The sequence below is a fragment of the Stylophora pistillata genome, chromosome 6 (assembly GCF_964205215.1).
Source record: "Stylophora pistillata chromosome 6, jaStyPist1.2, whole genome shotgun sequence".
NCBI classification, from domain to species: domain Eukaryota; kingdom Metazoa; phylum Cnidaria; class Anthozoa; order Scleractinia; family Pocilloporidae; genus Stylophora; species Stylophora pistillata.
In genome coordinates this window covers 18,300,264-18,324,856 of record NC_142524.1, presented here as the reverse complement: position 1 = coordinate 18,324,856, position 24,593 = coordinate 18,300,264, and the positions used below count along the sequence as shown (strand labels likewise).

General features: G+C 40.4%; 1 protein-coding gene and 2 pseudogenes across 2 annotated transcripts in view; 1 reads left to right on the top strand and 2 right to left on the bottom strand.

Moving 5' to 3' along the window:
* The window catches only part of LOC111338265 (tRNA (32-2'-O)-methyltransferase regulator THADA), a 67,768-nt gene that overhangs the window by 42,890 nt on the left and 285 nt on the right, over positions 1 to 24,593 (top strand). Inside the window, exons 30-41 of one of the 2 annotated variants that reach the window (XM_088726023.1) lie at positions 392 to 549; positions 909 to 1,059; positions 1,586 to 1,736; positions 2,873 to 3,122; positions 3,806 to 4,203; positions 4,301 to 4,447; positions 4,805 to 5,363; positions 6,085 to 6,330; positions 7,057 to 7,138; positions 7,543 to 7,660; positions 8,709 to 8,887; positions 9,579 to 11,184. In XM_088726023.1, the coding sequence (XP_088582149.1) occupies positions 392 to 549; positions 909 to 1,059; positions 1,586 to 1,736; positions 2,873 to 3,122; positions 3,806 to 4,203; positions 4,301 to 4,447; positions 4,805 to 5,363; positions 6,085 to 6,330; positions 7,057 to 7,138; positions 7,543 to 7,660; positions 8,709 to 8,887; positions 9,579 to 9,668 (2,529 nt within the window). In that variant the 3' untranslated portion in view covers positions 9,669 to 11,184. Of the gene's footprint in view, positions 1 to 391; positions 550 to 908; positions 1,060 to 1,585; positions 1,737 to 2,872; positions 3,123 to 3,805; positions 4,204 to 4,300; positions 4,448 to 4,804; positions 5,364 to 6,084; positions 6,331 to 7,056; positions 7,139 to 7,542; positions 7,661 to 8,708; positions 8,888 to 9,578; positions 11,185 to 24,593 lie in introns of those variants that run through there. The other variant, XM_088726024.1, reaches the window with a different exon arrangement.
* LOC148728615 (uncharacterized) lies at positions 15,142 to 22,316 on the bottom strand (annotated as a pseudogene).
* LOC148728614 (uncharacterized) lies at positions 20,372 to 24,557 on the bottom strand (annotated as a pseudogene).

Sequence of the window (24,593 nt, the reverse complement as noted above, 5' to 3'; positions counted from 1 at the left end):
CCAAAAACGTTTCTTTACAGAACTGTTGTGGTGTTGCTGGCTCCATCTCTATTGTATTCAGTGAAATTCAATGACCAGTTCACACCCGCAGTATTTTGATGACAGTTTTTCCTTGTGCCCAGAGGAGGCAGTTCACATGTAACCTAGCCATAATCAGTGACGCTTACAAGTGTTAAGTTTGCTGCTTGCTCTGATTTTAATTGGCTTATGTTTTTCAGAATTCAACAATAACAAAATGGTAGCAAACAATGAGCGGAACGTGTTACACGAATTTGATAACTATCTGCGCCGTTCTCGCACAGTCGTCTTATTACTTGATTTTTCCACGAAAGATCGCTTATCGTTTTGTTCTGCCAACTGTTCATTAGATAAAATGAAATTTTCTTTATAGGGTGTTGTTCAGCATTGCAGGAGCAGTTTTTTAAAGATTTTCCGGTGTTTATTCCAGTCATCACTACCATGTCTTCACTCTGTACCAAAGGAATGGTTAGATGACATGTTGAAGACAGTGTCGTTATCAAGCTCTCAAACCTCTATCACCAGACGCAGGTAACCGAAACCTGTCGGCCACGGATTTGCAACGAACCCATCTATCAAAAAACGCTTGGTTTGCGCCACGACGTTAGCACAAGCATAAGTATATTGGTAGAGTGGAGGAGGTGCACACACAAGCGTAAGCACGTGCACACACAAGCGTAAGCACGTGCACATGCACAGTTCGATAATGCATCCTTATTTTATGCATGTGTTTACAGCAGCGCGATCTTACTTGACAAAAGCACGAGCAGAAAATGTTTGTTCTGCTTATGCTAGCGCCTGTGTTGGTGGCGTCCTTGGTACTGTTTTTGCTTTGAGAAAACTTCACTTTTTTATTGATTACAAAACAAAAAATCGAATTGATCTTTCAGTGCGGGGCTACCGGTGCTATTTTCCAGTATTTTGGCATGTGAACCAAACTCAGGCCAAAGACTGCTGTTGAAGCAGTCCATGAAGTCTCTACTGGACATTGCATCATTACCTATTCCTGCTGTAACAGACCAACACCTCGACCTGTCACAGGTATTCAGGGGGGAGTTTGTTTTTAATTCAAAGAACCAGAAAAATTAATGACAACACATTGTGTATATTTCAGTAACAACACTAATATTGATTAATGTTCTAAAAAAAATTTCATCGTCAGCCTAGCCCCACAAATAAAATTGCATACTTGGAATACTCTACTGTCTCTGCTGTGGCATTCAGGTTAACGTTTATACCTTTTGCAGAGTCATCATCATCATTTCCATTTGTGTTGGTGTTGTTATCACTACTACGTTATTATTATTATCATCATTATCGTTATGATATTATTCCTGTTATTTGTACGATCATTTTTATCTTTGTTATTATTATTATTGTTATCATTGTCGTTACCGTGGTTATTATCATCATTATAATTATGTTATGACTACAAATCTTAGTTGTAAGTTTTGTCTCGCGTCCAGACCTCCTGTTACCTCTCATCCTTCAAATGTTCTTTTAGTGAGCATCAAATTGAACCAGTGTTACTTTCTTAACACTCTTATTCTGCATTCGATGATTGTAGGTACACGCAATCAACATTTTGAAGCTACTTTACCAAGATACGTCCCTTGGTTGTGAAGTGCTGCAGTACGCCTCGCAGGGAACCATAATGGCCATAGGGGGATTCGCATCTTCATCATGGGCGGTTAGGAATGCTTCCATGCAACTGTTTGGTGAGATACCTCTATAGTTAAGCATTTCACAAAAGTGCATGCATTTGGTAGTAGCGCCCAACTACAGTCGAACCTGTTTTTAGTGGTCACCCGCGGGGAATGGCGCTAAATACAGGTTGGCCGCTTAATAAAGGCTCCACAGTAAAAAGGTATTAAAAAAGGCTATGAAAAACGCCATTTTGTGCCATAGTTGACCACCAAATATACAAACACACGCTTAAGAATACTACTAGCATTGATTACGGGAGACGAACAAAATATATGCTTGAAAGCTTGTTCTTAGTTTTATTTTAATGGTTCCCTTTAAGTGACCGTTCAATAAATGTGGAAGACAATACAAACAGGCCGTTCGGACTAATTAAAGGGTGAAAATTACATTGTTTAAGGGTAAAGAATTTTGGGACTACTCAATACAAGGTGACCACTTAATGTGGTGCACAGTTTCGACTGTAGTATCTAGGGGGCACAAGTTTGAATCCCTACGAGTATCACTGCAATTTTTGTATCTACTCCGTATTTCAAAAACATGATTTATCTCATTTAATTGAGATGAAAAAGCTTCCTAATCCGCTTTACTTCTCTTGAGATGAATAAGGTTGAAGTGCGAAGTGGTCTTGAAAAATAATTTTCCGAGAGTTTTTAAATCTTAAATCTCACATGTGAGCAAGTTGAGTTCATTCTAACTCATTCTGGAAATGTGTTTCTTTTTTAATCTTACATTCTTCGTAAGCGTTTTCCCTTACATGAAACGCTTGTTCATCTCTGTTCATACAAAATTGACTTAGGTATGATGTTTTGCTAACCTGTTATCTCCCTCCTTGTAGATGAAGCTCGCATACATGTGTCCAATGTTTACCTTTCTGCTGCCCGTTCCATCAAAAGAACTTTTCCATCAGGACATTACGGAAACTTTCCGTAGTCAGACGAGAGAGCGTTTGAAAAGGCAGTGAGCCTCTTTTAAATTTTAATCGAACAATCTCATTGTTCATCCGCAAAATATTTTTTCTCAAACCCTAATCCTGTTCTTCCTTCAAACAGCTGAAGCAAAAATTTAGGTTAAATTAAAAGAACCCGGCCCAGACCGCCCTAGCGATGGTTGCCGTCTATTTATACATTCTATTTTGCCACCACTCTAGGTTCCTTAGTAAAGCGAATGCTTGGTCAGCGGCGAAGTGGGGATGACGAAACTGAAATGAACACGATAAGCTCGTCGGACTTCTTCAACAGCTTCCCTGCTCTACGCAAGTTCTTCATTGCTCATTTGCAAAATACGTCACAGTCAGCTGACAGTTCCGCCAAACAGTTTTTTAAAATATCCAAACCAGAACTGTTTCCCATTTTGACACTTCTGTCAAAGCTTCATTCATACTCTAAATTCGACGAAAGGTTAGACTATCGTCTAGTTTTCATTGTGACTTCATGTTCTGAAATTGGAATGTCACTGAAGACATTGAAGTATTAAATTTCTTTAATTTATATCAAAGACTTTCAAACGTATGTGGCAAAAGGTGGTCGGAAAAATTCAAAACCCAAAGAAGTCGGCTGATTTGCAGCTTTTCAGTAAAGTTAGTGGAGAACCCTAAGAAACTGGTCTAGTGGAGTGCATACGTAGTCACTGAATCAAAATATTACTTGTGGATTAGCTTGCAAAGCAGGCGTAATTTTATGATTTTGCTTTATCAATCTTCTTTGTAGAGAAAATTTTAATTGAATGTGGAAAGTAATCTGGGATTAAATTGGGTTTACTCTACTTCGACTATGATTACTCAAAAAATTAGCGGCACCCTGCCAACAGATTTGATGCACAGCCGAAATCAATCGCAACTTGGTCATTAGCGTTTTCCTGCGCATCAGATAGTTTTGCTTGTTCTATTTCAAGTTCTAATTGGCTCGTTGCTCTGTTTCCTTTTCCAAGTTCTTACTACACTCATCTCACAAAGGTTGTTTAGTTCTAAATGAGGTAGCATTTAACTTGTCATATAAAGACGAAACTGGCTAGGCGTGCTTCACCAATTTGCTTCTCATTTAATAAGGCTTTGTATCGATTTCTTTTTTTTTCTGGTTTTTAGTTCAGTAAGCCTTTTGTCGGAGTTTGTTCCTCACCTGATGTTGTTGACTTCAAGTCCATCACACACAGAACGTGTTATTGCAGCCAAAGCTCTTGTGCCGTTTATTCCTCGCGAAAACCTGTTGGAAAGGGTGGAGGAACTGGTCAAGCTTCTTCCAAGTCCAGAGCCAACGAAGGGCTTTTCGCAGAATGTTCTTCATGGGATCTTACTCCAAATTGACGCAATTCTTGAAATTGTTCCGTACTCTGCGATTGAAGAAAAGGCAAGCGGTCTTGTAAAGGAAATGTTGAAAAAGTCGTGGATATGTTCCTTGAGGAATCATTGTCCCCTAACGCGAGCTGCCTTCCTCAATACTCTAATGAAGTATTTTTTTTACTTCCTGAAAGAATGTGAACGAGGTAAATGTATGCTTTTGTATGCTATGTACACGTGTTGTTTTGATTACACACTGATAATTTTCATGCAAGCCCAACATGCCTTTTTATCTTTTTGCAGATGTTAATATACTTAAATCAGTGGTTTTGGATAGTTTAAGAGTACCTGCCGCTGAAGCTGTTCATTCGTTGCTTTGTGAAGCACAGTGGCAACGTGAAGTAGTCAGGGCGTGTATCCATTTTGAGTTTTATCACCCTCGGTCAAAAGGTAAGAAGATGAAATTTATGTATCGTTGGCCTTAACACCGAGAACGATTCAGTTAGTAGGAGTGCTGTGCTGGCACATATTTTTCGTATTTCCATAGTTTTTCGTGCATGTCAACTCACTCATAGGATGGTGCACTTGTACCAACATAGTTTTATTTGAATATTGTAGCCGAATGTTTGGTCATGAATTTTTGGGAAAGTATGGCAGATACGATTTATTTCAGAGTAACACCTCAATGATGATGTCGTCAGAAAGAAGTCTGGGATAAAATGTCTGAGTGATCTCATACACCATCCATGTTTCAATGGGATGAGTGATATAAACGCCATGTTGTTATCTTTTATCGTTATCTCAAAGAACAAGAAAGTCAGTTATCCCAGCTCATGTTGTCCACCAACAAGGAACGGAGATTTGCTGCTTTGGAGTATTTATTCAACGAATCACAACAAATGCCAGGCTCAGTCCTTACCGATCTTGTGACCTGTGTGATCCACGAAACGGACCATTGCTGTCTGTTGTCGGCTCTGGATCTCTTTGTGAAAGGTTGTGCCCACTCAGATGTGTGCTTTCCGACCAACGCTAACGTAAGGGAACTCTGGAATAAGCTGACTTCATTAGCTAAAAAGTTAAGAGGGGTAACTGTGGCTGGTAAAGCAATTCCTGCATGCGGTCTGATTCTTAGGCATTCCATTAACATGAGTGTCTTACCAACCATTCCACTGGAGTTGCAAGAAATGTTAAATCAGTGGCGTGAGTTGATTCAAACAAACTGCGACTGGGAGCAAGATGAACTATTAAGACAGGGCACAGTCCAGTCTCTGAAGCTATGTGGTGTTGCTATATTGAGCTCCGTGCTGACAAGTACAGGAGAAACTGGCCTGCCCAAGTATTCGTACTTGGTGGAGACGGCAATAAGGTAGGCAAGGAGTTTGATCACTGGGCTGAAGGGCTGAATGGGAGGGATCAGGTTCGAGGTCTCGCTGCGCTCCGGCCGTACGTGATGACCTGGAGCCAAATATTTCATGCCTGGCGTAACCTTACTCTGTCAAGAAGCATTTTGTATTAAAACTACCGCCCCTTGTCTTTCGTCCTTTCTTCTTGCATTTTACATTTCGTGGGCCGTCCGTAAGACCGTGTGGCTTTTACGGCCGCATTCGCGCCATCGCGTACGGCCCTCGTTCAGGACTTTTTTTCCATTTTTCATTAAAAGCGCCTAAGCATTACATGTGTGACGATATATATCATAAAGAAAATTTTCAGAACCGAATTGCATTGTACGCCATTGTTTTTTTTCTGGATGAGTTATGATGGTAGATTTGAGTTAAGATCTTTAAACGAACGGCAGCGCTGTAGAATGATTTATGATAGTGGCATATCTTTATACACGAGTAATAATTACAGTGAGGCTGATTTTGACGTGTTTTGAATAAAGTAAAAAACTCTTTAAAATAGTTCATTAGTAATGTGACCAAAACTATTTACAACGATCTTAAAGCAATTAACCAAGACGTATTTAGATTTCAATCAGAAATAGAAATTATTTACAGGGGAATACTTTTCAGTTTCTTGTTTTTCATTTTAATGTTGTGTTGTTTTATCTTAAAACATGAAGGAAATTGAATATTTTTGCCTTTCAGTGTTCTTAGTTCAACTCTTTGTTTGCTACAAGACGAAGAGGAGGAAATAAGATTCGAAGCAGCTGAGTTTGTTGCCATGATTACTGAGCCCACGAAGAGCTTAACATGCACAGCGGCTGTGAAACGTGTTTTTCAGCTCATGGTGGAACATTTTTGGTCTGTTCCCGGATGTTGGGAAAGCATGGAAACCATGATTAGGGGATTGAAGTCCACTGCAGATGTATTGAAAGGTTACTTGGGAGCGAGGTAAGATGACCTGAACGTTTTCAATGTTTGTTACATTCATTTTGAAATCACTGTTGACCATTACAATCTGTATGGCTCTGAGCGGTGCGATTTATTCACGAATGGCGCTATTTTTGCTCTAAATCGCATCTTTTCCCCAGCCAACGAGAAAGGAAAACTAACTTAAACAACCAGTCAGATTTCAAGGCTTGTTTAAAGTGACTAATCAAAGTGCAGGAAAAAAAGGACCAAAAAGTCCTTGTGTGGCCTAATTTCACAAGTGAGACATACGACTACATCATCTTCATACTGTGATGAAATCGAATGGAAAATCGAATGTGGAAGGCAAAAATAAAACAAATGAATACTTTAGTTTAGAGTCCATGTCGTGCCCGTAAAAACTGTCCCTTTCGGCTGTAAAAACTCTTTAATCATTTTTAGAAGGGGGTGAGTTGGTTCTATATTAGCAGAAATAGGCGGATTGTATCATGGTTTATGGCAAAACGTACAACTCTCGGAAATGTAAAAATGTTTGGTAACTTTAACTGAACTCCGTTTTACTATGAAGCCAGCATAAATCGTTGTGCACCAGCTTATGAAGGGATTAAAGGAAATTAGTTTGACTATATATATATATATGCGCGTCTTTAGCAAAAAAACTGATGTTACCGAGAGAATCCCTAAAAACTATAATTTCAAGTTACTGTGTATATCTGTGAAAAATGTGTTTTTGATCATTACCTGTAGACTAATGCTGTTTGAGCAGGAGGACGCTAATCTATACGTAGAGCCGGTGATTTTGATGACAATGGTCGTCAACTACTTCAAGGTAAAGACAATAATTATGTAGATCTTCCAAAAGATGTCGTTTAAATCTTTTCTTTCCGTTATAAATCCGGCTCACACTTGTTTCTATTGTACTTCTGTGTTTGTTCGATTGCGGGCCGTGTGTGATTACGTTTAGATAGTCTTTCGAGTTTAAACCTCTCTCCATTCATTTTTTTAGGTGTAACTCCTGCTCACAGCTTCTAAGTATTCCCCTAACTAAATAATACACAACTTGTGATTGGTGTTTCTCCGTGTTCTCTCCGAGTATTGACACTTGAAAAAATGTGAACGAGTGTCTATTATTCCGGATTGAAGAGTTGGCAGATCTCCAAGCACTAACAATAACAGTTAACAAGCACGAATAGCAAGGACTTTGTTGGTCATTTCCTGGTTATCTTTTTGCAGCGTATACTAAATCAGTTGATTGGCTCAGGTGAAGTCGAGTTACGTGAATATTTTCACAACTGGTTTATTGCGAGGTGTGACCAACTCACTAAAGACCTTCAGGAACTGAAACAGTCAGGTTTGTCAACACATTTACTTCCCACTTTTACAATCAGGTCAAAGACATTAATTTTCATGTAATTTCATTGAGGTCTTTCTCGAACGTCTATTACTTCTTATCTTTCGCGTAGTAATAAAATGATTTTGTTGTATTTTTTGTAGGAGGCCTCTTTATTGGACCTTTTTTGACTTTCTTCTTTGCTTTAGGTTAAACCGATGTTTGTTCGAAAATCATCCAGTTTTACAGTCCTCTGTTTCAGATTGTCATTGATTTAAACCCGGTTTAGCTAAACAAGTTTTGCTGGTGTGAATGGGGTATAAGTTAAGCTAATTCTTTACCATAAGCGAGTTTATTGTGACACGTGTCCTGCAGAGACCTTTTTATGAAATAATGGCATGTGAAGAAAGGTGGTGGTCTTTTTTCTTTGTCTTCCGGTCGCAACCAGGTGAAAAACGTATTTCTTTATTTTTTTACCAAGTTCAAATTTGCTAGTCGAAGTTAGTCGTGGATTCGTCGAAATTCGACCGATATTAAACCACATTACTTCATTGGTCAACGGAGACTGAGTATGCTTCAGGAACTATTTGATTTTTACTCCGGAATCAAAAAGTGCATATGAGATTATAACACTGGCTACGTTTAGAGATCCCAAGAAAGAACCTAGCTTTCCGAAAATTGTCTTTAAATATGTTAAAAACTAGGAAACAAAGGGCGCCCATGTGAATCTTGCTTGGCATAGCCTAGCTATTTTCCTTTAGCCGGTCTCTTAGCGATCTGTCCGAACTTTAAGGAGCTACACCATAAGGCTAAAGAAAAAATATGAGCTACAGTTGTTAGGGAATCAAGCTTTGGGGTTTTTGCTCGTGTAGCCAAGTTACTAAATTACTTTTTCAAATGGGGGCGTCCATAATCAAAGTTTTGAACGGTCGTTGTTTGGATTGTGACATTGCAGTAAGTGATGAATGCAAAACTTTTTGTTAGCGGAGACTTCAAATTTATTGTTTCTAGAGCATGTTTATCTTATAAAGGACATCTGTTTCATCAAGTATTAATTTCTTTACCCTAGGTATAAAGGAATTTGGCTCGCTCTCTAATCCCAAACCTTTTGTAGTACGATTTCGTATGATGTGCATGGCTGAAGTGCTTTGGTTTGCTGTGGACAATAGTCTGAGGAGTGATTGCAGCCTATCAGTAATTAACGGTGTCAACGAACCTCTGGTGGATATGCTAGAGGAAATAATTCAGGTAAACTTATGAAGTAATCAAAATAGCAAGATGAAGTAAATCGCGGCTTTACGCTTAATTTAAACGTTGGGTTCCGTGTACATCTCGCGAAAATGGAACATGTCTCCTTCATGCCATCCCCTCGAGAGCACACCAGGGCCAGACCAATCCTACAAATGTTCACATCTCTTAATCTGAGAGTTAAACAATGACTAAAGATATTTTAAATCATTTAAGAATATTTGCCAATCATGAAAATGTTTCTAATCTGTATTTTTTAGTATTTCCACTAAACTATCTTGCCACTCTCCGGACTAGATCAATTGTCTAAAGGAGATCTGTCTGTATCTCTATACATCCATAACAAAAATCGATCGGAAAGCTCCTCAAAATGAGGGTCACTGTGCCTGCTCACATCTTCTATATAAACAATGGACGAGGAAATAATGTCCTTGGACATTATCTATTTCGAGGAGCGAATAATTGTCCACGAGCTTTGCTTTCCGGAAGCTGTTCACTCTGCGGAACAGATAATGTCCAAGGAAAAATATACGAGCGTCTTTTGTTGCAACGCGCGGGTCAGAGTGATTACGAACAGCTCACCATTTACTACGTGGGATGGGTCCGTGGGAAGTTCACTTTTCAGTGTCCATCTTCTCTAACAACAGCAAAACAAAGTTTTTTGTTTTTGTGATTGCATTGTTTTTGTTAGGTGAAGGATACGGCTCACCCATGGCTCATCAAATGTGCCAGCGACCTGTTAATCGTGGTACGAAAACCAATGGATAATAACTTGTCATAATAATTTTTACGGTTCGGAAGCGTTTTCATGTTTTCTTGCTTTTCCTGTTTTGAATTTTGGCTCGTAAAAAGTGCCTTTTACTTGATAGCACTGTCGTCCTCTGCTGCTATTTAAACTACATGTGCAAGTCGGTTTACGGTCAATTCGCCACCACAAAACTCGCCACCACTCAAAGTGAAATCGCCACTGGCGATTTGACTTAAACGTTATGTGTAACCTTTCTTGTGAAACTTACATCAAATGAAAGCTTAGGTGTAGTAGTATATTGTGAAAAGGAAAAGGGACTCAGAAGTTAGGTGTATTGTCTCAATAAGGGAACGTAAAACGAAATAAAACATGTTGATATCACGAAGATTGTGAACAGTTTGCGAAGTGCGAAACCAGAGTGATATTCGCCGAGTAATTTTCGGTAAGTGATTTCCGCCGATATGAATGATATTGTATGAAACTTACATCATATAAATGCTAAGGGGTCGAAGCATATTGCGAAATTAGAATCGCGTACGAATACAGCGAAGTTTGCTTCAAAAGACTTTGGCGTCCTTTCTTTGTTTGGTAAACCCTTCGTTTCAAGCACAAAGAACGTCTACGTAAGCTTTAACACAAGTTTCGTTCTTATGAACACGTTTCGCAATAAAATTTAATGAAACTTATGTCATACGAAAGGTTAGATCTTAAAGTTTATTTATCTTTTAGTTTTTATGATGCGAAATTAAGAGTGCGTGCAAACGTGGCAAAATTCGGCAGAAAGCGACTTGGAGTCCTCTAGGAGTCCCTGAAGGTCAAACGGATCAAACTTAGAATTGATTAAAATAATAAGTAGCATGTTAGCGATGTTCCCTCTGACGGCTGCATTCGTTAAATCATTCGATCAATATAGTTTTCAGAACGAAGTATTTTGGTTAAAAGGTTCTTTCCCTGGATTATTAAAAACTGTATCCTGCAGAGCTCAGAAATCGAGAATAGGCCTTTTGCAGCTAGAGATCACGTGCTTAGATACCGCATAGCAACGCCATGCTGGAGAGCAAGCACTCCAGTGATCTCAGACAATATAGAGGTCACAGAGGTCTGCATTTAAACAAAGAATACAGCGGATAACAGGTCAAAAGGTATCCCAATACGAGAAATCCAGTAAGAAGTAATCAACAGTTTCCCCGGAGTGTATCAGCAGCAAAATCACACCAAAATTCATTTTTCGCTGATACACTCCAAGGAAGCTGTTGATTAAAACTTACAAGATTTCTCGAATTGGGGTACCCTTTAACTTGTTATCCGCTGTATTCTTTGTTTGAATGCAGACCTCTGTGATCTCTATTTTGTCTGAGATCACTGGAGTGCTTGCTCTCCAGTATGGCGTTGCTATGCGGTATCTAAGCACGTGATCTCTAACTGCAAAAGGCCTATTGAGGCACTATACCAAACACGAGCGCTTCATCACGAGTTTCAGTCACCGAAAAACAGATGGTGTTTGATGAAGCACGAAGCCCGAGTTTTACGCAGTGACTTTTTTTTCTTTTAATCAAACAATGATTGCAGCAGCACATTTTGTCTCTCACGGAAATAATACGTTTATATGCATGATGAATTGTTATGCTGTTGTTCAGTTGACGTTCGACCATGAGCGAAGAAGGCGCGTCGTCTGTAAAGTTTAAATGGCCGAAAAAAACTAAAAATTTCTATGAAAATTGACACGTTACATCTAACTTCTGAGTCCCTTAACCTTTCCGCAATATACTACTACTTCTTAGCTTTCATTTGATGTGAATTTCACGCGAGAGGCTACACATAACGTTTAAGTCAAATCGCCACTAGTGGCGATTTCGCTTCGAGTGGTGGCGAATTTTGTGCTGGCGAGTTTTGTGCTGGCGAGTTTGTTGTGGTGGCGAATTGTCCGGATACCGTACGAGTCATAGCCTGCAGAGCAGGCGTTCTTGTGGAGTTTGGGCGAAAATTAGGACTTATGGCTTTCTGTTTTATTTTCCAGACCGCGCGTAAAATGGAGCGAGGCGAACAATTAGAAGGTGGGGGGAGGGGGAGAGGAGAGAAGGGAACGCCTGCCAGCAGTACTTGAAAATTTGAATAACCCGTTCGCTCACGAACGGGCGATTCTGATTGGTCCAGTATTTTTTATTGACAGCAGAATGTGACGTCAGTTTGTTATGGAGCACATCCAATATAGCGTTTAGCGAAGAAGAGATAGATCTTACGTTGAACGATTCTTTAGCTACTTTTGATGTCTTAGAAAACTTTGTTTTAAAACAAAAACAGCAAGATGCCATACGTCAACTTTCCAGAAATAAAGATGTGTTGGCGGTCTTACCGACAGGCTTCGGTAAAAGCATTATTTTTAGATTTAGTGTGCGAGTCAAGCAGCTTCTCACGAAGAAACACCGTTGCATGGTTGTCGTTTTCCCTCTGAAAAGTATCGTTGACGACCAGGTTGTCGAGGCCTAAGAAGTTGGCTTAAAAGCAACAAGTCTTTCGGTAGGTTTCTCTTCGATGAAGCTGGATCGATATTCTCGCTCATATTTAAGCATTTTCTTGATTTCGGTGTAGGTGGTTTGCACATACGAGCGGCTTTATTCCTCCTCCATGCCGGGCTAGATTTGTTCGGCGTATCTAATTGCCGCGTATTTGCACCTTTGGGCTTTTCTGGATTATTGCATTGGTCGTTTGCGTTCTTTAGGATGAATGCATGTAGCTGTCCGAAGTTTCTGACTTTCCTAGCACACGGATTGCAACAGCGATCGGATAACTGTTCGTTGTTTTGAATGAGTTCGATGCCAATTCCAGCACACACGTCTGGTAAAATTACTCGCCGTATTTAACTTTAAAACTACAGCCGCAAAATCGACAATTCTCGTTCGGCGACATGTGAACACAAATTTTGACACATGTGATTTCCCTTCGAATAACAACAAATTTTGACAAGCAACGGAAGTGAAAATCCACTTCCGTCGCGCCACCTGATTGACCAATTGTTTGCGCATTATCGTTACTCGTGCATATCTATTTAGGGGGCGTTTTTCAAATTTTCAAGTGCTGCTGGCAGGCGTTCCCTTCTCTCCTGTCCCCCTCCCCCCACCTTCTAATTGTTCGCCTCGCTCCATTTTACGCGCGGTCTGGAAAATAAAACAGAAAGCCCAAAGTCCTAATTTTCGCCCAAAGTCCACAAGAACGCCTGCTCTGCAGGCTATACGAGTCCTGGTGTATAGTAGCTTTCCACGCAGTCCTCGTTGATCACATTATTTCTTTCCTGTTCCGAGATCTGATTTTTCGCGTTGAGATCATTCAAGTAAATCCAGGAGATTGAATCACGTAATGATCTCCCAATTAACATCAATTTCACTGCGTAATTTTGGTGGTGATTGGCTCCAACGAAAGATAAGGAAAGGAATATTGTGCAACGAAGGGAGGGAACGACTGGTTGCTCAGTCGACCAGTTTTTCGCAATCCTTCGTTTTTGTTTTTAAATTTAATTTCGTGTAGGATTTCGATCTCTTATATCCTTTCAGAAACGAATAACAAACAAGAGAGCTCGTCACCGTGTTACCGCATCACTGTTTTAAGTGACCTGTAGGTAAAGGAATTTTAAATTCAGCAGAAAATGGCAAAACGCTGCACTGTATATCATGAACACCTACAAGACTTAAAGAACTGATGTAGTAAAAAAATGAATAAGAAGGGTCATTCTTTGTAAATCTGGGAAGGTTTTGAATTAACTTGATTAGAAATACTGGATTGCGCTTATACATACCATAGTTAATCGAGGGGACTATGTACATACTTATACAAACTTTTATCACTGTATTGTCTCTTCATTAAAAGAGAGAAAGGAAAAGTGCCTATTAAAGAACAGTTCTGCTCAGATTCCATTTCATGGGCGTGTATATTAAAAACAAGTTATATTCTAGGGAACTGTCTGTGTCAGAGAGGTTCCTGTCCTTTAAGTGTTCGAAAACAGTCTTTGTACAAGGGTGACTGCCTTCAGTTCGTGTCTACAATTTAGATGTGTCCACGATAGATGTCAACATAGCATTTTCATTCAGGAAACGTAAGAAGTTTTCTCCCAACCTGGATCACAAATATATAATTGTTTTACGACCACACTAATAAGACGATTAGCGGCGACAGAAACTCGTGAATGCATCCTTACGTCGAGGGTCTAGTTATCTGACTATCCCAAAACTAAACGGTTAACATGGAGACCAAGCTACGTTCTCATTTTTTCTTATTTTATTTCCCTTTCCTCAAGCCACGTTCTGTCCGTATGATCTTATTCGTCCCAAATCGCCAGAGTCAGTAGTCTGCATCGTGTCGATCGTTTGAACAATGTTTGAGACGATTATATGATACCAGGCGTCCTTTCAAATATGACGCGTGGTCCATTACAAAGCGAGACCACGTGTTTATCATCAAGAAAACTTCAAACGAAGCGTAAATTATCATTTCGACATTGTCTGCCGTGAAGTGCACATGAACTGCTAGTACAAAAATAGTTCAAGGACGAGCCAGCAATAGGAATAAGATGAAATCTGTGTTACTGCTTCTTATAATTACAAGCTTTGCTTCAGGTAAGTGAAGAGGGTTAGAACACCCTTTTGATTCACTTGGTGATTATCACCTAGTGCTGTTTTTACAATGCAGATGTTTTATTATTCACACTGACACTGATAAAGCTGTGTGAGGTGATAGGCTTATGTAGTACTAGATCTTTGTCTATTACTGCACAGAGGAAATACCTGTCTAAGTTTGTCTCACCATTCCCATAGGTAGTAGAGGTAAAATGTTGGTCTCTATAGTGTCATATTGATATTTTAATATTATCATCATCACACGTGCACTCTCGAACCTGCAAATGCTCCCTTAACAAAGGATCTCTAAAAAATGTTCCGAAACTCGTTGACAATACCCAATTGAATACCCACACGAAAGGAATAAGCATTCAGCGTGATTTGAATTTATTGTAATGCATGCTATGGCTTAACTTTTCACAACTTCCTCAAATTTCTTTCTGACTGTCTTGCTCCAAAGCCACGCACGATTATCAAATTACACATGTCCTAGCTTCCAAGATTTGACTCCTTCCTTGCGAACTTGAGCCCCCTCGAATTCTATTTCTTTGGCCTTTAACAACTTAGAGCCGGCACCGTGTTCTTTCATTCGCGTATTCATTCACCGTCATTCTATACCTGCTGTAATGGAAAGGTCGATACCCAAGTGCAAAGAAAATTTCTCACGAGGTGAATTATGAGGAGTTCAATTGCAACAACGAACCATGCATTCTTAAAGCTTGGTTGCTTCCAGGTTCAGTATTATGGAATGTGCGATAGAATTTTAAGTCCGGTTCAGATCCCTATTTCTTTAAACGCCAACCGCTTTGGAATATCATCAGTATTTTGGAGAGTTAGGCGTTTGCATCAGTTATGAACAGCTCTTTTTAATTTTGTATAACCCAACTGGTCTTTGACTATAAACGATGCCAAACTCGGTGACCAAACGAATTCGAGGCTTGCATTGACGAAAGGGCGGTTGGGGATGTTCAGCATTTGTTGGTTGCCAAGGAAAACTTTAATTTGTTTTGGAAACAAAACATTGTTTATTATTTCCATTATCAGGTAGCTATTTGTAGAATAAACTCTTGCTCATCATGCAGAGATAATGCATCTATTTAGTTTCCATTTGTAGCTCTTTTTTGATGAAAACTCTTAAAACACAGCTATCGACCACTAAGAGTGTGGCCTCACACAGGTTACAAATGCCACTCGTTGCACTAATAATAGTAAAAAACACCAATAATAATAATAATAATAATATAATAATCCTTTATTTACCATAATCACTAAAAATTTACAAAAATCATGTTAAAAGGCTTAAAATGTCTGATAAAAAGCTAAGAAAGGCTATTGGATACACGCTTCGGTTAGTAACGATGATGACAACAACAATAATAATCATAATAATTCGGTTCTCTAGGATCAGACTCGTATCAGACCCAAACTAACTTTGATAACAAAAACGACCTACATATAAAAGTCGCGAAAGCAACTACTAGTTCGTATTGAAAGAATTTCAGAAAATGTGCATCGAAATTATCCTTATAAAAGTAAATCACATTAAAAAAAATATATGAGAAGGGAAATGACACTCTTACTCTAAAAAGCTGTAACTATAAAGACAAATTTTAAAAATGTCTAGCCTATATTTGCCATAGCATTGTCAATTAAAAAATCTGTATCGAATGTTTCAAATGTTCTTCTCTTCTTTCTTGTACCTCTTAAGCATAAGAGGGCGCATCGTAAGAGCGCAAAGGAGATTTTGGCTCTAATCCAGGACATAGTGGTAGAGTATGTTTCACATTTCTTAATGGATATGAGTTCAGCTTAGCGTTTATGGTAAATTTTGCATTCAGTGCCCATCTCTCCGGTGGTACCAAAGATCAGGGGCGTAAAGGATCCTTGCTCTATTTCCAATACTCTACAGGCATACTTTCGTTTCTTCTCATTTTCGTGCTGTTTAAAGACTTGCTCAGGTGTCTTCTCATGATAGGAGTCAGCATAAGGGTGGAATACCCGGACATCAAAGTATGCAGACTTCTGTTGCTCCCAGAAACCTCTGACTAGAATATCAAGACGAGCATCTTGGGGAGTATTGGCCCCATTATTCAAAATTTCTCCCGAAATCTGCTGCAGGGGAGGCTCGATTTCCACATCTTTACATACGGTGCTGAGCAGTGTCGCCTCCAGGTCTCTGATCTCATTGTGGCGTTGTATCACAAATCCGCCATTTCTGCAGGTCATCGCATGGTCCACGTCAAAGATGTCACCACAGACGTACCGGTTTCGGATGTCAGAGAATTCCAAATTATATCTCAGCTTAAGGGCATCTCTAAATTCTCCTTTATTGAGATCGTATCCTAGGTCTTTTAACGGGATGACAGTGAGCCAACTGGAGGCACCTCTTTCTGATGCTTGTTCTTTCACTTTGAGCGAGTTCGGTGTTAACATGTTATTTGCCCGCACTTCAGATTCTTTCAGGGCCTCACGTTTCTTAGCTATTGCCTAGGACTTTGCAGCATTGTTATCTGCTTCATCTGGAGTATGATGATCTTGATGTATCAGGGGATACGCTGAGTCAGTGGTCCAGTAACAGTTACTGAGACTTCGTACTCTTGAGATGCCAATTCTACAGGATTTGCGATACCAAGTCCGCCCAAGCGCACTGGGAGAGCAAGTAGGTTGCGCTCTTCTTCATTGATTTGATGATCTGTAATGGCAGGAAATAAAAGATTTGCTATAGCATTCTCAAGTGGCTCAAGTAGAGCACTTATATCAGGTAGTGTTCTCAAGAAGTAGGTCCAACGATGACGCAGTCCTACAGTGAATGCAACATAGCATGCCTGAGGTTGGGAAACGGCGAATTCCGCAAGCTTAGTAACTTGGTTAACCCAGTCTTCTACTTTGTCTCCGACGTATTCTTCTAAGAAGGCTCTAGATCCTAAAGCTGCACCAAGATGCTTGTGTCCTTCAGAGGTCACGTTGATTTCAGTGTCGGCAAACAATGCCTTTGCAGCACTTTCTTTCTCCGGCTTGGTGATTAGCCAGCACTTTTTGGCATTCGGAAAGTAGCCTAGTCAAGGCTCACTTTCAGAGAGCACATTCCACCACTTTCTGACCTGAAGAAGTGAACCACTTCCAGCAGCATCGTCGGCGAACCAGCATTGCTTAGTTGCGCTTGAAACTTGTAGTTGTGTGATGAGTGGCTGGAGACTGATAGTGTACAGACTCATTGCCAGTGGATCCCCTTGTGTGGTGCCCTCAACAGATTCCAATTCTTGACCACCGATAACAAAAAGCCGCGCAAGTTGTCTGTAAGTATTATTAGCGTAAATTGCCATTGGAGGACATCATACTCTAATATTCTGTAGTGATGCAGATTTGTTTAAGGCATTAAAGGCATTAGATGCATCAACCAATAAGACTGCGTCCGTGTCATCAGCTTCGAAGAGGGTTCGCATAGCATGGATAGCGGCTTCGTTTCCACTTTTCAGTCCTGCGCATACTTTTAATGAGCCACTAGCTTCAATAACATCAGTCTTTATTACCCTTGTGACGCACTTCCCGATGATCCTGCGCAGTACCTCCCCAACACCAATTGGTCGGACCGCTCCTTCACCCTCGTCAAGAGGTATTAGACGGCTTGAGAGTAATGCCTCAATGCCACTGGGGTCCACGTACTCCGTACATAGTCTTCTGGCCAACAGAGCGAGAGCATCACAAAGATCTTTGCCAGACTTCTTGAAAGCTTTACATGATAGAATTCTCCTAAATCCGTCGGCATCAACTCCATAGGGACCTCCGGAGCCCTTGGTCCTCAGTGCAGCCTCGCGCACCATCTCACCATTAATTTCAAGGAATAACGTGGTTGGGACCTCTTCAATTGGACCAAAAAGTAAGGATCCCAATTGGGCGTCCTGTTCATCAGGGTGTTTTCTCTAAGTTGCCTTATCACGTCATCGCTGAGAGGAAGTATCCCTCCACCATCGTCACTACTGAGGTATCTCATGGCAGAATGGATTTGCCCCTTCATCACAAGATTAGCAAAAATTTGGCCTTGTTAGGTGTTACCGTCTGTTTAGAGCTTGTAAGTCGTCTCTGAATTATTCGCCCCTCACGCAGCAAAGCATCTATGTCACCTTCTTCCCACAGAGCAAGTCGTTTGGTAAAGCATTCCTGATGATCTTTTGCTTTAGACTTTCTATATAGCTTTTGGAGAGCAACAGCCATAAGCACAAAAGCTGCCTTAAGCGAGACATGTTTCCCTTCAACGCCATTGTTCCATGTGTTTATATGTTTTGTTAATTGATCGATGAAATTCTTGCCTGGTCTTCCATATGGAACGAGGAAGGTGTTCTTGCGCCATTTAGAGATTTCATTGTATGCATCATCGATTGTTGACGTTTTGACAAACAATGCTCTTCCATCGTTTGAAAGCCCCCATTTAAATAATATGATAATAATAATAATAATAATAATAATAATGATAATAATAATAATAATAACAAAAAAATCAAAAAGAAGAAAATATTTATTGGCTGCCGAAAAGGTCAAATCTGAGGAACTCAACCCAATACCAAGGGGGTACTGCGAAAATGATATTCCATTTTTGTCGAAAACTTATTCTGTCATAATTGCCTGCCTCAACTGAGTACATAAAATCTTCGCTCTAGCCCATTATTAAGTTTGAGGAATCATTTTCTAAAATAGCTCAAACGTTGCACCTAGGAATTACTTTACTGTCACGAATACTGGATTTATCCTGACCTCACGGATGGCTATCTGTCTTTGCCTATTACTTGTTCACAAGATCTCCTCTATGAACGAGCCAATGGCGTAGCAATAGGAATCAAGTGAAAATTTTCAATCAGAAGAACCGAAGCAATAAATACAAGTGATATACATATCCTCTGTTGGGCAGACAAAAACTTTGCGCGTTTCTCGATTTACGCGCGCATAGAGTTTTTCTAGGTAAGGTAAAGCGACTTAAGAACCGTGTTTTTTAACACATACAATCGAATGCAAAAACGTTGACACTTAATAAGCATGATTCATGAACGGTGAGACCCAACGGCGTTATGGGAAATATTCGCACAATCACATAAACAATGCTCTACTTTCCGTTATTCTTGAAATCTCAGTTGTCAGTCTAGGACAATTCTTTTCTTTCAGGAAAACGTGGATGGCTTATATTATTAATCACGTGCAACTAATTGTGGTTATCATGTACATATGCACCCATACAGTCATTGGGTGTTATCGTTCATTGCTTACGCTTTTAAGGGTTAACCTCTTGCAATCGACGGTGTAAGTGTTTTTCCCTCTGTCCCATACCCATGGAATATGATCAACCTCTTTTCTTTTGGTTGTCACGTGACTGACCGAGCGTACGTACGTACGTACGTGCCCTCTGTTCATATATGCTATCACGAAAGTACTATAAGCTTCATGGTACGCAGTAAACCACGAGGTTTGGAATTCAATATAGCTGTTGTGTGATACAGTCGGATTTTCGTTCATTTGCGATCGAGTTAGACCTTGTGGAACTCAGAATGTAAAGTAACAATGCTATAGAAAAAGAGTGGATTTGGAAAAGAATAGATACGAGGGTCTTAAAGATGACAGGATACAGGCGCGTAGCGTCCTCTACGCATCTACGCACGTGCGTACTTGAAGTGACCAGAAAAATTTGAAAACAATGTTGTCTTTGCGCCAAGTTTGCTAAAAATAAGGGCAAGACGCTTTGTTCTTTGCTTGTATTCACACAACTATTTCAAACAAGAAATAAAGAACGCAGTATTTTTCGCTCAGTTTACTTAGGTTTCTAGATCATATGTACTTGTGCGTACTTGAAAAAATGACCATGCTACGCGCCTGGAATAAGCTCTTGAGTCAACGACACTACGATTCTCTAAGGCGATACGAATTATGGACGTAAAGTGAAAACCGAACTTTCGGACTTCAAGCCCGGTAAATATTATGTTTGAGTAACAATGTATTCAAAAAGTATTGTTTGATAGAAGATTTTGCGTCAAATGGAAGTTTTTTCAGAATTTTAACATAACGCTGCGCAATTGATGACCTTGAAGGCAAGTAAGTAAGTAAGTAACTTTATTTAGCCACATATCGCATATGTAAACAACGATCTAAGCGTGATGAATTTTACCGCGTGAGCCTTGTACACGTATTTTTAATATATGTAAAGAAATAGACAACTTTTTAGGAGAGACATGTTTCGGCATGCTTATGCCATCTTGAATCAATGAGTAACTGAACGTGAGTAATTATATAGCAGACAAGTAGATGAATAAAATATTTACAGTATGATGTAATACAAAAGCGGGTACTAATTACAACGTGACAACAAACATCAAAGTGTTAATGAAAAGTGTTATAATGCTGTAATTGTTTGTTAAGTTCAGGTTTGATCTTATTTATATAAAAAGCTTCTTCGAGTTTTAAAGCAATAGGCCATTTTACAGTTGTGTACTTAGTTGCCAAGCCTTTGATTCAGAGTGAGGCTAAAGATGACCTTGTTGCGATAGAGACCTGTATCTAGTTAGCATGATAACAAAGTGATTTACATTTGAAAGGCAGCAAGGTTTGTATCATAACAAGGTCATCTCTAGCCTCACTCCCGTTCAAAGGCTTGGAAACCAAGCACACAACTGTAAAATGGACTATTGAGTTGTTAGCAGAATCCAGAATACTAAAGCAAGAAAGGGAGTATTTGTTCTTACAAGAAGGAGATGTGTTGAAATGCTTAAAAATATGCGAGTTTTTATCGCTTTCCGTGTGCTCCCTTATCCTAGTAGAGAAATGGCGACCAGTTTCGCCAATATAACGGGAATTACATCCCGCACAAGAAAATTGATAAACTGCCATGGATTTTAGGGGTTAAGGCTCGTGAGGCATATGCCACAGGCTGCTCGCTTTAAAGTAACAGCACCGAGACCATGTTGAGACGCATCACATTGGATCGTAACCTTCTCCTGTGGGTTGTAATAACGGAGTATCAATGACACCGACACAACATCTTTGAGTTGCTCAAATGCTCTCTCTTGGGGCTCGTCCCAGTGCCACTCCACGTCTTGGCGGGTGAGGTCTCCGAGAGACTTGGTAATATCTGACAATCGGGGCAGAAATTTTCCAAGGTACTGAACCATTTCCAGGATACGCTGTACACCTGCAACATTCTCCGGTCGGGCGGCATTTCACGTATTGCTCGAACTTTTGCTGGATCTGCTCGAAGACCTTCACTGGTTGCCATATGACCGATAAACGGAACTTCTCTCATCCTGAGCTTCAACTTGTTGCTGTTTAAATGAATTCCACGCTCTTCACATCTCCGAAGGAACGCTAAAAGACTCTTGTCGTGATCCTTAGATGCTGCTTGCAATGAATCACCATAACGAACAACAACAAAGTCATCTGCTATAACTTGAACTCCATTCAGTCCTTCAATCAATGCGTGCATCTTGCGTTGAAAAATTTCAGGCACAGATTTAATTCCAAAGGGCATCCTTTTCCAACGATACCGCCCAAATGGCGTATTAAAGGTAGTTAGGAACGATGACTGCTCGTCAAGAGCAACATGCCAGAATCCACAGGCAACATCAAGGACAGTAAACACTTTGGCTCCATGTAACCTAGACGCAACCTCTTCGATGGTAAGCAATGGATAATTCTCTCGTTGCAGAGCCCGATTGAGATCCTTAGGGTCCCAGCAAATGCGTAAGGCAGCATTTGGTTTCGGTACGACAACCATTGAACTAATCCAAGTTGTGGGCGTTGTCACACGAGCTACAATTTCTCGCTTCTCCAAATCTCCTAAAGTCTCTCGTAGACGTTCTCGGATGGCAACCGGTACTCGGCGAGGAGGGTGTTGAACCGGCTTCACCGTTTCATCTAGCTCCATGTGATATTCTCCAGGAAGTTTACCAACTCCATCACTGAAAACGCGAGGGAATTTTATGACCAACTGGTCAGCGGACACAACAGGCTCGGTTGGCGCATCATGGGCATATACGCCACCTTCAGAGGTCTGGGGCCGATTCAACTGATCGTTGTCTAAGTAATTGATGATTTTCATTCCAAGACAAGCTTTCCTTCTAAGTATAGGCCTGACCCTTTTGCTGTCCACCAGATTACAGTCAAGAAAACATCTGAAATCTCCACGCCAAACTCTCAAACGAACTCTACCAAGGATAGGAATCGATGTCCCACAATACGAAATAATCGCCGTGGGGTCACGTTAAGCAAATTAAAGTCTCTTGTCGCTTTCTTCTACAAATGCAAAGGGCTACGTTACACTGTGCTTCAGTGTCCGGCTGAAAGCGAAGACTCCAATTTTAATGTTACAAGTCTGCGAATCATCAAGAGTCACCGCTGAAACCTCTTCCACGCCAAAAACTTCGTCTAAAGATCGATTCTCTGAAAACCCATCTTCCAAATAATGGGACACGATTGCTTCACTGCGAGGGTTTAGGCACCGATCCAAGCACACGTTCGCGAAACGGTTTTGCTTGTTACACTTGCTATACTTTTTTCCAAATGCTGGACAGTTTTCACGCTTTGACACATCATGCATACGCCCGCATTAAACACATTCTTTCACTCGGGAGTCAGCACCTCTAAGGAATCGACCACGCCTATTTTTCCCTCCTTTCGACTTTTTAGAAAAGGCATTTACATCACCCAGATCTGTATCCCCAGTGCTGGGACCTCCAACAACTTTCATTTGTTCAATCGTTGTCGCGCGCGCCCGACAAATTTCATCAGTTTTCTCCAGTGACAAATTCTTTTCGCGAAGCAACCTTTCACGTACCCTTGAATCCTGAATTCCGAAAACGAGCTTGTCCCGTAAAATTTGAGCTGCCGTAATGGTTTCAAATTCGCATCGATGAGCTAATTGTCGCAGGACTGTCCGATAATGGTCGTATGATTCTCCCGCTTCTTGCATTCTAGAGTAAAACCTGTGTCTTTCAAAAGGAACATTCTTCAACGGCTGGCAATAAGCAGCAAAATTCTCTAACACCGGCTGTATTGTCACTGTTACCTTCGTGAAACATAAACGTCGAGAAAACTTTCCTAGCTTCGGCTCCGATCACCGTCAGTGATCATGCTAGTTGTACGGTCTCGGGTTCTTGGTGCAATTTTATAGCTACCGAACAATTTCTCCATGCCTGCTCAAATTCCTTCCACTTTTCTGCCGTGTTTGAATCATGGATATCAAGCGGTGTTGGCGGTGGCAAAGCAAATAAGCCTCCACCCCTCGCGCTCGAAATATCCGAAGACGAACTTGAAGAGTGCTCAGCTTCTCCTCCTCCCGGTGTTTCAGCAAAAATACTTTACGAAGGTTCGGTATCCTGTAACCAGCGCTATGACAATGGACAACTACATTGGATCAAGTAGAAACCAAAGAAATCATATGATGCCAAGATTATCAACCTATCTACACAGTTATAATTATTCTACGTATGATGCACGATCCTCGCAGTAGAGAGCGCTATTTATGCAATAGCGAAAGTCAGACCTGAAAAGAATCAGGCCTGTACGGGATTCGAACCACTGACCTCTGCGATACTAGTGCAGCGCTCTACCAATTGAGCTAACAAGCCAACTGGGAGCAGGCCGTTAAGTTGATTCGTAATATGTGATGGGGGTATTTGATGATGCACGATAATATGCACGATCATTCGTCACAGTTATTTTGTTGTTTCGCTTTCTGTCCATATTTTTTGCCCTGTTTTAAACACGAAGGCGCGCTATAAAAGGAGCCTTAGGTCCCACTGGACCATTTGTCAATCAACCGTCGTGTGATGTAGAGCTCTTAGAGTCAAGTCAGCTTGAGCTACAGCTACTCCAAAGCAGTGAACAGCGGGTGCATTCCTTGAAATTGTTTTATGTCTTCATCACAATACAAGAATTTTTGAGATTTGTATTTCCTTTCTTCAATGGAAACTGTCTTTATTTGTGGCGGTAAATTTGAGATCGAAGTAGGTGGTTCGCACGTTACCTCATGCCACCATACTGGTGGAAGTAAACAATTGATATCTCATCAGCTCCTTTTGTTCCTCTACCAGCATTTGAATTTGACCCGCACACGTCAACGGTGAGTAACAAATGAGCCTGGGTCTTCCCAGGGAAGACTTCTTTATATAGTGCGCCTTCGTGTTTAAAGTGTCATGGTGGCATATTTTGCGCGTTTAGATGTCTTAATATGGTAAAATGGCGTAAATGTCAAATAACAAATACATATGTACACACCGCTGCTACGATACTACAGAAAAAGAAGTAAAAGTTATTTGACATCTGTAGGAATTAACTTCATTATGGCTGACAACTACTCAAAGTTTAACCGATAGTT